The sequence below is a fragment of the Passer domesticus genome, chromosome 2, assembly GCF_036417665.1.
Source record: "Passer domesticus isolate bPasDom1 chromosome 2, bPasDom1.hap1, whole genome shotgun sequence".
Taxonomy (NCBI): Eukaryota; Metazoa; Chordata; class Aves; order Passeriformes; family Passeridae; genus Passer; species Passer domesticus.
The window spans coordinates 68,838,226-68,850,758 of NC_087475.1; the positions used below are offsets into that span (position 1 = coordinate 68,838,226).

The 12,533-nt window shown below is 36.4% G+C and overlaps 1 protein-coding gene across 4 annotated transcripts in view; it reads right to left on the bottom strand.

The window, feature by feature from the left end:
- Positions 1-7,703: 7,703 nt before the first annotated feature.
- Positions 7,704-12,533, bottom strand: part of PDS5B (PDS5 cohesin associated factor B) — a 99,104-nt gene continuing 94,274 nt past the window's right edge. For 2 of the 4 annotated variants that reach the window (XM_064409039.1, XM_064409038.1), the window contains exons 32-35: positions 11,890-12,332; positions 11,698-11,799; positions 8,674-8,815; positions 7,704-7,841 (exon numbers count right to left, since the gene is read on the bottom strand). In XM_064409039.1, coding sequence (XP_064265109.1) covers positions 7,806-7,841; positions 8,674-8,815; positions 11,698-11,799; positions 11,890-12,332 — 723 coding nt within the window. In that variant the 3' untranslated portion in view covers positions 7,704-7,805. The remainder of the gene's footprint in view (positions 7,842-8,673; positions 8,816-11,697; positions 11,800-11,889; positions 12,333-12,533) is intronic. The other 2 variants (XM_064409041.1, XM_064409040.1) reach the window with 1 other exon arrangement.

Here is a 12,533-nt window from a genome sequence, read left to right on the forward strand (position 1 = left end):
ATATCAAGACCATGACAGACAAATTACACATAAAAGCAAAAGGCTCACAAGAAAAATATTTAAAGATTTGAAGTAATTTCCTAGCAGAGATGAAACTCCCACTCCTTTCAAAATTAGCACAACAGAGGAATGGAAAAATGTGGCTGAAATGATGTGCGGTTTAGTATCTCCCTACATCTAGCAGAGGTAATGGCTATCAGGAACATCACACTTCATTAACAGGAACACGGAATCCAGAGATTCAGACAGTGGATCCACTGTTTGAAGCCTCCAGCTGTCTCAGTCATTCACCCCAGAAATTTTAACTGAGAAACACTCAGGCAATTTTTTACCTTTATAACAAAATGGGACAATCCAGCTACTTAAACAACTATTTAGAATTCCTCATAAGTCTTAAAGTTAAATAGGATGGTGGATCTTGAGCAGGGATGGCTACAGTACTAAGGACTCCTTTTTCTTGCATAAACAGAAAACAACACAAAATAAAACAATGTTCCAAATTCAATATCAAATAGTAGCACAGAAACAAAGATGACAAAGTCACTAGTGTTGAACATATTAATGAATTAAGCATGGATTTAAAGTGTTCTCGTGTTACATCAAATATTTTATCTGAAGTAAATATGATAGCACTAAATGACAGCAATTCTGTGCCATGGCCATCTCTTACTTCCCTATTTTGTTTAAATGCAAAAGTTGAAAACAGGCACCAGATGCTGACCAGATATTACATGACAGAAATGACAGTTATAAACAAAAGTAACTGAACAGCTTCAGATAAAAATAAAAATAATTTTTCGATCCTTACAGAGATTAAACACTATCCCACGGAGAATTAGTGTAATATCCCATAGGCTACAATCACACATTTGGCAGGATAGCACCCAAGTATATATGTAATCATTAAATGTTGTTGAAGTGATACATATTTCCTGAGTAACTTTTCCTGTTCTTTCCATACAAAAAATGGTTTGGCAAAACTTGTTCTTCCCTACTGCAATACTATTCATTTTCTTTCACATTCCTACTGAAAACTTGTTTCTTCCCTAATACCAGGAGCAAGAAAGAGTGAATGGAAACTTCCATCTAAATCTCTCTGTATTATTCCTCCTTTTGACTTAGAAAACAAAGTGTATTTGGGAACACATAGTTGGCTACTTAGGTTTCAAGGGAGATCTTACTTGTCATTTCACTGGATAATACAGGCCAGATTTTGGAAGACACCTTCCTAATTTTGTTTCAGTACTATTACCTTGGAAAGAGTTTGGTACACTAGATGTTGGGAAAATAAGGTATCAAAATGTAGCAGCAGTTCAACTACTACTACTTCTCTTGTGAATTACCAAACCTGTCCAAACCTTTTTCAATACACCGGGCAGTCCAAGGATTGCTTTTGCTTTACACCTCAATGCCTGTGAAACAAGCAGCATGACAGCTGCATTTAGAAACACAGATTATCTCAAGTTGGAAAGAAACCATAACAATCATCAGGTCCAACTCCCTGCTCCTCACAGGACTACCTAAAAATAAACTTAATGACCAAGAGCGTCATCCAGACACTCCTGAACTCTGTCAGGCCTGTTGCTGTGACTGCTTCTCTAAGGAGGCCATTCAGTGACCAAGCACGCTCTCAGCAAAGAGCCCATGTCGCAAACAGAAAGATTCAGAAACCTGCCTGGCTGTGGCCCACTGGAAGGAATGAAAAGCAGCAGTGACTGGGCATAGGACTCACACTGTCCTGTAGAAGAGGACATCCATATGTGAAAGAAGGGGAGAATATTCCAGGCTGCTGAGAACGTATACTGATATTAGTAAGTAAGATAATCAGGGTTTCACAAAATGCTGCAGAGAAAACAGGTCACATTGAAAGATTGAATGAGAGGCACTGTATGAAACATCATTCCACTGCTTAAATGCTGCTATCTGCCATGTGGGCCTGTGCAGGCTACTGCTATTAGGCAGCTTTGAAAGCTCTTGTTTCCCAATGGCTTATACCTCGACCTCTTTTACCCCAGTTTTATTTTAGCACATAAATGAATGCTGCCCTACTTCCTACCTATGGAGGTTAGAATCCTCTTTTGCCAAACTGTTCCAAATTCCTGACTAATGATATTTGCCCTCAGCAGTAGCCGTTGCCTTCTTGCCACAAACACTCCTGGTATTAGTCTCAATTCTATGCATGTTCTTACACATTTTCCTCCAAATCAGAGAAAACAACATATCCTCTGTTCTCCTCTCTTAAATAAATAATAATACCATCATCACCAACTAAGTTTTCCCCATCTCAGCTTTCATCTTGAGTAGAACACTCCTACCATATGTCATTTCATATCAAGAAATGCATTTCTACCTCATCTATCTGCTGATTCCCTACTCTTTACTGATCTCTCCAGCACCTTTCAAATCAATGACCCATCCCTAATACCTCACTTTCCACCCAACCACACACTTGATCCCTCTGTTGGTTTTTCATCACCTAAACCATAGAGATTGTAGCAGAAGAATTAAACCATAATTTATTCATCTTTTGAAATAGTCATTGAAGGATAAGAGTAAATGCCTTTTGGGGAAAACACAAAGACAGGTTCTACTGCTTTTCAGTGTCTTGCAGGTCAAAGACTCTAGAAAAATGGCAATGCACATCATGCTCATGTAACATGTTACTGCATCTACAGGCATAGCGATAAAAAATTCCCAACAAAAGCCAACCCCCAAAAAACTCTTTGCTTAAAATGAACACCTTATTATTTTATTAAATAAGGATTAAAAACTTTTCTCTTCTTCAAAATATCTTTAGTTTACAATAATTTAGTTTTGCTAAATAGAAATATACTACAAGAAACAGGAACCTGCAAATTTAAAGTATATCTACCAAAAAAAAGACAGCTGTTAGAAAACAGACTATTTCAAGGTGCTGTGATCAAGAAGAAAGCTGGTTTACATTATCAGCTTGTCTTCCCAACATAGTAAAGAAAAAGCTTTTTAGGATAAGATTGTGTTAGAATGAAACAATCTTCTACACTGTAACAGCAACTGAAGTTACCACTATTGATATTGCTACTAAGTTCTCATGTTCTCTTACACTGCATGTCATAACTTGTGCAATTGTCTTCTACCTATAGAAAAGTAATGAAAAACAACAATACTGACAGTATTACAGAACATATTATCTGAAGCCATCAGCGCACCAAATCTGTTCAGAACCACTAACAAATCTGTAACCTGCAATTTCTTTTTAATAACAAATTTAAATAAAATTACTTCCAAGTAAGCAGGGACAGCGTTCTGTAACACTGCTTTGAGTTGTAAAATACTGCATTCCTTTGTGTCTACATATGTGAGGTAGGAAACAAGTATGGGAAACACAGCTAGCCAAATCAAGCACCTTTTGTTATCCATCCTTCAGAGAACCCATATGTTAAAGTAATTCCAACATACTGCATCATAACTGAAATACTTATTTGCAGGGGTAGAAATCTGCATGTAGAGGCTTTCTTCTTTCTTATGTTGATATGATGCTACTGTTTGAAAAAGAATATACAATATACACCTTCATTACAGAAAGGAAAGCACTACTGAAAACCACATCATGACTGTACTGAGGTACTGAAAAAAATGCATTAAATGTTTTCTTTACTGTACACATTGTACAAGACCATGTTTATCATGCCCACACAAATACAGTGGCACTTGGGGACCACTGTGAAAAGATTGGATCTTTTAGACAGCAGAATCTGATGAACTTTAAAACAAATTGGGTAGAGGATTTTTATGTCTGTATTTCTTTACCAACTGCCAACATTCAGCTTCTTACTTTTCCAGGATCAACAAAATAGCAGAAACTATACTGTATGCAATGAAGAGAGCATCCTGAGGATGTGGGACAAACCTACCGACACGTCAGGAAGTTTGCTTGTCTGTGGAATAGAAATAGTCAGTGTTAGGCTATTGCACCTAAATTAGTAAACGTCTTTTGCAAAGGCAACATCCAACAAAGACGCGAAGACTGGAATGGCAATCTGTGAGCACAACAGGAAAAAAGAATGCATACAGATTGTTCTATTCTTCCTGATGGAATAGAGGACTGGTCTTCGTCAAGTAAATTTTATCATTTTGGTCATTACATAACCATCAGAGTAGTAGGATGGCCATCTAGAACTCATCTTAGTCATGTGTGTTTGCAGACATGAGGCCTTGATCAAACACGGGCGTACCTGAATGTGTCTCTTTAAAAAAGTGTTTATAAAATATGTACTGCACCTACTTGGATGAGGTAGAGATGTATCCATCTCTACACTATATGCATTTAAACACAGGCAAGCTTGTAAAATTATTCCATCCACAAACTTAGAATTTTGCTTATCGCTGGTGTCCTGTTTTAAGATCCTTGTATCCTCTGTGTGCACAACTGTGAGAATATTCAAACAACATTTTAGGGTTTGTAGTTGTATTTGCACAGGATGACTGCATTTAAGAATTAACCCCACAGAGTGATACGAATAAGTATGACTTGTAGGATCCAAACCCTACTGTGTGCATTCACAAAAGCAGACTGTCAAAATCTACACATGCAAAAAAAGCAGCAAGAAAACTGCACACAACCCTCTCATGTTTGGTGGTGCCCCTTGTAGAGTATCAGATGACAAATGCTATGCCAGAATGATGTATTTAGGATTCAACACTTAAGTTTTTTGCAAGTTACTCACAAACTGAGCATATTCATTTTTGGTGAAAATGTCTTTAATATTAGTATATTTTTGTAAACTAATATTTTTGTTCACAGAGATCCAAATGTCAAAACAGCAAGTGTCCAAATATTTGAAAAGGGGTTCAATTTTGCTAGAAAATAAAGTCAATTGGCAGAGTCAAGTATAGTTAATACAGGATTCTGATTATCTGAGGTGGAACAGGTATAGTCACATTAGAACTTTCAAACACTTTCATGTTTCCTTCCTATTAGGGGGTTAGCTAGCCCTAAATATTCATTATGTCTGTCTGTGACAGGTAAAAAACCACCATGCTTCTGGAATCAGTGAATTATTTTTAAACACTAGCATAAAGGTTACAATCCCTGTTTGGATTTTGCAAATGAACTACAGATCACTGAAAGTTTCCTGTTGCACTGCAGCAAAAAAAGGAAATGTAACAAGAGCTTTATTTGCTGCAAAGTACAGCAAGATACTTTGGTAATCTCACAAAAATGTCATACTGGAACTTGTTACAGTGAGTTCAATTTGATCTTTTAATGTAATACAGTACATTTTTATAAACTCAACATGATCATTGCAGAAGAGCATGCTAACTGAATGTTAGCAATTTATCTTTTATACATAATTATAATCTACTGTAGCTACTGTACGCAGATCTCAAAATGTTAGTACATAAAATATTCATTTTCTTTATATGAGATGAGAGTGAACCTAGAAGAGGTTTGAATATAAGAATGACATATTTGCTGTGCCTGTTTCTCAAGAAATAATGATTTACACATTATTACCCAAGAAATCAACATTTAAGTTGCAAAACTATAGTTTAAATTTACAATAAACATTATGATCAGTAATGGTGCATCAATATTCCATGATGTTTAACCTAACCATGTTTATGCACATAAAGCCTCAAGAGTCTGCAGCAATTTCAGCATTGCTTTTTCATATTTTTGTAAAAAATTGACTTAAAGGTACACCTTCCATAAATGTTTTCAGTGCAATTCTGTCAAAGAGGAAAATACAAAGCTAGCTTTCAATCATTTTATACCATAAAAAACCCTCAACAACTTGCATTTGCACTGCTGAAGCATAAGTAAGCCAGTTCTGTTGTGCCAACTATTCAAAGTCAATTCATATCAACCATAACTGCCCTTCTAGTCAGCATTTCCCCCATATCTATAGGTATAAATGTTGAAAAGCAGAATACTGGAAGAGGGGGAAGTTAAGATGAGGCAGAACAATTTAATTGTTTATAATATTTTCCTAGTGGTACCAAAAAAATGAATAATGAAAAAATTCTAAGGGTTGCTTGTTTTATTAGTGATCTTACAGTTTGGAAATTGGTGAATTTGTGGTTTAGTATTATCCTTTCCTATAATCTTTACAGGCAACCTTGCAACAATAACTTATTTATTGATGGATTATGTGAAAACGCTCCATTATTCAATGAAATAAAATTTTCTTCGCTTAGAAATTTATTTTTCATCTGTTGTCAACTGTAGGGAATGAGAGGGAGAACAGCACCTGAAATTATGATGTGTGCTTGGCTAAGCAGAGTATAGTAACTGATATATTTTGGTTCAAAGACAGGTTGTAAACTGCTGAACTGTATATAGGATACTGCTCTATGTATTTTGTTTCTTGTGTTTTGTTGTTTTCTTTTGGGTTTTTTTTGCAGATTATAACTAAAAAAAAACAAACAAAAAAAAAAAAAACAAAACAAAACAAAAAACAGCACAAACCAACCTCTCTCTATTGTAGCACAAAATAAAAATGGAGCTTCATTCAAAACTTGAATACCTTGACCATTATAATTGACAGCTGGTTATTCAACAAAAAATTTAGCTCTTCATACCAAAAAAATTTGGCTCAAAAACCAAAAACAAAATAGAAAGACACAATAAACTCTCAATAAAAGGATCTCTCATGAGGCAACCTACCATATACTACTGCTAGATACGAGTTTCAAAAAAAACATTACATCCCATTTTCAGCACATTTTTCATAAACATGCAACTTCACTATAAAATACAAAACACTTGGCTCTCAAGAACAGCTTTATAAAGACACACTGCATCAATAAAATTTCTCTTTGTGATTAACTTTACATTGTAATAAGAACTGTATTTTCACTAATGTTTATATATCAGATTTCATATTATAATGTAGTAATAATTTGCTCTTTGTGAACATCATGTTCAGAAGGAAATATCTATACACATTAACATACTAGACTATTAAAAACTCAGTTACAGAATTTTATTGATACAGTAGATTAATAAAAACTGATAGGGGAAGATAAAATGGGTAGGGTATTCAGTACATTATTTAATAACACACTTTTAAAATTAAAATATTTTAAATCTTTTTTGAATTTTCAATGCCACTACAAGTCCAGAAAAGTCTGGCATCAATACTGAGGTGTAAAACCAAACTTCTTTCGAAATTTGCATCTTTTGTATTATTCTATCCAATATTGTTCAACTGTAAAAGAAAGTAATTTAGCACCTCTGATGATAGGTAGGTGCCTGAAGGTAAACACTAGGTTATATTCATGAAGGAAACAAAGACTTTTTTTTTCTTCTTCTTCTTCTCCTTGACAAATAGTGGCAAAAGAATGTGGCACTATTTGTTCAACTGACTTGTTTTTCACAGTTAAATGTCAACAAGAGTACAAATACGAACACTGACAGATATTGCTTGAGATCAATTTTCAACAAACTCTGTTCTTTTTTTAAATCAATCGATCCAATAAACAGTGGGGTACTGTCAGTTTAAAGCCGCAGATAAAAGCTATACAAGCACTTTATAAGTCAGAAACATTAAAAAAAGAACTATTTACAGTTTTCTTCTTTAGTTCATATGTCTACAAAGCCAGCGCACATTACACTTCACAAAAATCCACAGTTAATGATATCAACATGTGTGTGGCTAAAGCTTGTGACCTAGGGACTGCAAATGCAGGGGCAGTAAAATAGGTTTTGTCTTTTCTTCAGCAACCCCATTTGTGCACTAACAGCTTCATTCAGTCTCAAGCTTTATATTAAAAGCATTCTTCAAAGCTTTCACCTGGAAGGCTGGTAACTACATGTTCACTCATCGTCTTTCCCTTTTGGAAGTTCTGCGACGGACCTATTTGGAGAAAAGATATTTTAAATGTTTTTTTACAGAAAAATTTTGAAAAATTCAAGAACAAATACATTTTACAATGGGAAAAAATGCCCAGGCTCACTCAATAATGTTTGAGTATCCATACGCAGCGTCATTCATTACTCATGACTTACTTTGGTCACAAGTACAAGTCTCACTCAGTGACCAGGACCTAACTTCATTTACTGAACCCGCATCCTCAATGGAATTCACAACAATGCAGTTTCCTTTCTCAGAGTTTCCATACCTCAGATGCTCCAACCATCAGATTTATCCAAAAGTGTGAAGGCATTCTCAGTTTTAGTGCGACTACTAACATTGCCAAATGTATTTCTATGAATACGAAAGTGAACTCATTTTAACATATGCTGGTAAGAGGAAGAGATCAGTTTAGGATTCTGTTCCAAGACTCCATGCTTATTTTCCAGTACTATTTATTTGGTGTGTCTGTTTTGCATAAAGAAGCTTTATTTATTATTAAACTCTAGATGAGAAGAATGGCAGGAGTTACAGAAAATAATTCCCATTAGATGCTACACAATTCTGCCATACAGATAAGAAAGGCTACACAGGACAGAAACTTCAAGATACTTGATAAAAAATTATTTTCTAAGAAATGCAGTTTCTCTAGGAAACTACAGTGCAGCTCCACTACACAACAGTGCTGGTTGACAACCACCCCATTCATTTCAAAGGAGGAAGGTTAAGTTCTAAAAATGAGAAGTCATTCTAAGAACAGAGGTCATTGGCTGATCATCAATACACAGAGAACACCATAAAGACTCACAAAGAAAAGAGCAGGCATTTCTCTTACATTGATTGTGGAAACTTCCTCTTCTTCCATTACTTCTTCCTGAGGAATATCATCACTGACAGGTGAACCACTTTGAAACACATCCATCTCTTCACTGGATTCATTCTCTTTACTGGCTGCTTGTTTAGAACGCCCTGCACGGCTACAAGAAGAACAATAAAGATCAGCTTCACAGCCCCTGTACATCTGCAATATGTATGTATAAACAGTAGAGCAGAGCAAACATTCCAGCTGACAAAAACAGCAGCATTACCATTTCATGTTCTATAATGCTGCTGTCTTTTACACCTGTCTAGTTCAGCCATGCACAGAACTGAAGTGAAACTAGGAGGCTGGACAACACTATTTGAAAACAAAATTGTTCCACAATAGAGGCCCAGGAGCACAAAGTTGAACAATTTTGCCTCTATAGACATGACAGATTTTTCTCTTCAGTGCCATGATACAGGCCAAAATAGGTTGACACAACACTACCAATGAACAGGAAAAGCCAAAGAGCCAGAGACTGAACATTGTTTGTTAGTTTTCTCTCTATTCAATTCCATGAACAGATGTACTCTACTTCTCCAGGACTTCTTACATAACAAATTTGAATAATTGCATCTATGTTTTTTCAGACCTAGAAGAACCCATATTGCTACCCATTAAATTAACACCTAAAATGCAAATCGTCCAAGCTACCTCAGGGATAACCAGCGTAACAATATCTTAATCAGGATAATCAAGAACAATCAGTCAACAAAATCTTAAACTGTGTTGGTCATTTGTGCCACAAGCAGAAAGCACCCATTTGCTTAAAATGAGAATTAGCCAACACCCCTTGCCTTTAAAGAAAAGCCAACTATAAATGTATCCAAAACTCCACAGCTGCACCCACATTACAGCAGCACAATTCAGAATCAAATCACTGAATCATCCCATTTACTGCAGGTGCAGTCTTGGTGCACCAAAGTTGGTGACGTTTTGGTTTAAATGAAACTGGAAACTCAGTTCCGGGCACACAACAGACAGACTTCAATCTCCAGTAGGGGCACAGATCCAAAACAATCATACTCTGATGCCATCACATCATGAAAGCGGTAGGAATTTTCAATCCTGAGAACCACTAAAATTCAGACAAAATAAAATCTCGCAATTGCATAGCAATTATAGTATTTCCAAACCAACCAACTTGCCATCGCTTAACACAAATTAGCCCAGCTCAAGTCCTCCAAGACTGGTAGAAGCAACCGAATGGAAAAGGAAGCACAAGAATTATTCACAAGCTAGGTTGTTCCTTTCACATATCACAAAATAAGCCTGTTCATGTGTGCTAATTGGTAACCCGATTTGCTATCAGAAATAGCTTATACACTACCACCCACAGGATACATTATCACCTCATACACAAAGTCCCAAATTATTATGCCCAATCCGCTCCCAAGGAGCACAGAAAGCTTTAAGCATTTGGTATAAATATATTTATCTTGCAGTACACAATGCTGGCTCAGTCTATCAACTTACTTCAGTGAAAACTCATGTAGATGGAAGAAAGACTTGACTACAATGCACTTTGAAGACTGAGAAATGGCTACTGTCTCACGTTTTTCTTGCAGATTTGGGAAAAGAACAGTCAAAAAATATGGGTGGTCTGATAAAACAAACAAACAAACACAACCCACTTTTTTTTTTTATGAAATCTAGAATAGGTCCAACAACTTTGAACCCTGACAGCTGACAGGAACAACATTCATACAAGTGAATGAGAGCTATGCTTGTTACTGATTGTGAGTATTGATATATTTTACTGTCAGCTTAAAATGGAGTAAGAAACATACCAACTTCACAGAGAAAAGTTATTTATATATTTAGTAAAGGGCACATTTGACAAACACCAGATAGCACATCACCCAACAATAACTTGTTGGTTTGTCTTCCCTGCATGGCAGTAGCAGTTTCCAACTCTTGTTCTACTGCATGTGTAGTAGTGACTTCTGGAGTAACCAGCCAGTGTTGCTCCTGTGTTTCTGGTTACAGAGGAAAGGAGAAGCACAGGTCTGACCTGAGGCAGAGAAACTGGAAAGGTCAGGATGTATAGCAAGCAATATGCCAGATCATGTGATCCAGAGTGAGCCCAGAATTTGAACTGAGGGTACAAAAGCTTGTTCAGGCAAGGTTCTCCTGTAGGGAAGATCCCTGTTATAAGGCAAGTCAGTACACTACACTGCCAGAGGAAGTGCAATGTGATGCTAACTAAGCCCAGAAGCCAGACAGACAACAGAGATATACAAGAGTGTCAGACAGTAGATGTCCTCAAGTAGTGCCCCAAGGAATTTATATCAGGTTCTAGAAAAGTAAATATTCTCCATGAGCTGCAGTTTGATACAAGTGGTCAAATAACCCCTTGTGCACTCTGCTTACATATATTAACTATACATGTACAGAAAAGGTACAGATACCTGTATTTTCCTATAGCAGGCACAAAAAATGAAGCTAGCCAACAACAAGTTTACCTTCATTTGGGACCTTAATGCACTTCAGAATTTTCAGAAGCTATTACCCTTCACTGATCACAACACATCTTTTCCACATGAAAATTATTTAAGTGGATAGTAAGAAGGCCACAAATTAGAAAGTGAACATTAATTTAAGGAGAATGCGAATAAACTTAATTCTCCACAATTCTGTTTCACCATAGTAACAATTTGATTTTTCCCTGCTATCCAAAACAAACAAGGTCATTTTTCCTCTCCTTTAAGTCCTAACAAAGCCCTGTCTTCAAGACTTCTGTATGCTTTATTGACTTTTCTCCTAAAAAAGCAAAGCTACATACATGCTACTTGAGCACATTAAAATTACTTACAGCCTCTTGCTCTGTTGTGAGACGCCCTAGGAGAAGCAGCTAAGGAAAACATTTTAGAAATAACAATAGCAATTTATTTTCTTAACTGTTAACTAGCATTCTGAAATATTTCCAGTAAAGGTTTGCTTGGGGGCACAGGGGCATTATTTAATTTTCACTAAACACAGATTTAGAAGACTTACACTTTTTTTTGCTGTGCTGGTGGTGTTTGTGATGACCTTCCTCGTCTTTTCTGTGGCGTAGACTGTGCTGATTCAACTGTACTACTTTCAGATGGCTCTGCTCTGTTTTGAGGAAGACCCAAATTGCAAAGCATCAAATTATAACTAATGTCCAAAGATAAAATGACAAAGCTTACAAGAAGATAGACTTACCTCTGCTGTGTTCTTTTTGATGTCCTATTTTGCCTGCCTTTTGGTTTTTGTTCAATGTTTTCAGTTTGCCTTTCTTCCTCCTCCTCCTCCTCTTCCACTGCAGCTGCTGGCGGTTGTTTTTTTTTGCTCCTTTTTGATGACTTTGCCACTGGTTCTTCCTTTGGTGTTGCCCCATTATTTGTTCTGGTAGGGCGTCCTCTTCTCCCTTTCTTTGGTGGACTGTTCTGTTCATCCTCACTTTCTATCACATCTTCTTTTAGCCGTTTTTCCTCTTGCCATTGTGTTTCATCAGCTTCTGATACAACTGCAGGTCTCTTCCTTCCCCGTTGACTACCTCTAAGCTTCTGCTCTTGACCCAGTTTATTCAGGTCATCTATGCTTAGCTTCTCCTCTGAATCTGTGATAGTGGCTTTCTTCCTTCCTCTAGGCTTCTCCATCTCGGACTGAAAAGGCAAGATTGCACCATTAAATTAAAAAATTAAACCGCCATATTAAACAGTCACTTGCAGAAGCTTCCTCCAACAAGAGTCTTCAAATTACCCAAGTTGTCTCAGATTGTTTACCGTATTCATTTCAAAAACATTTGCAAAAAATATAAACACACACCTACATATAAAATAGCAGACAATGGGGAAAGATTATTT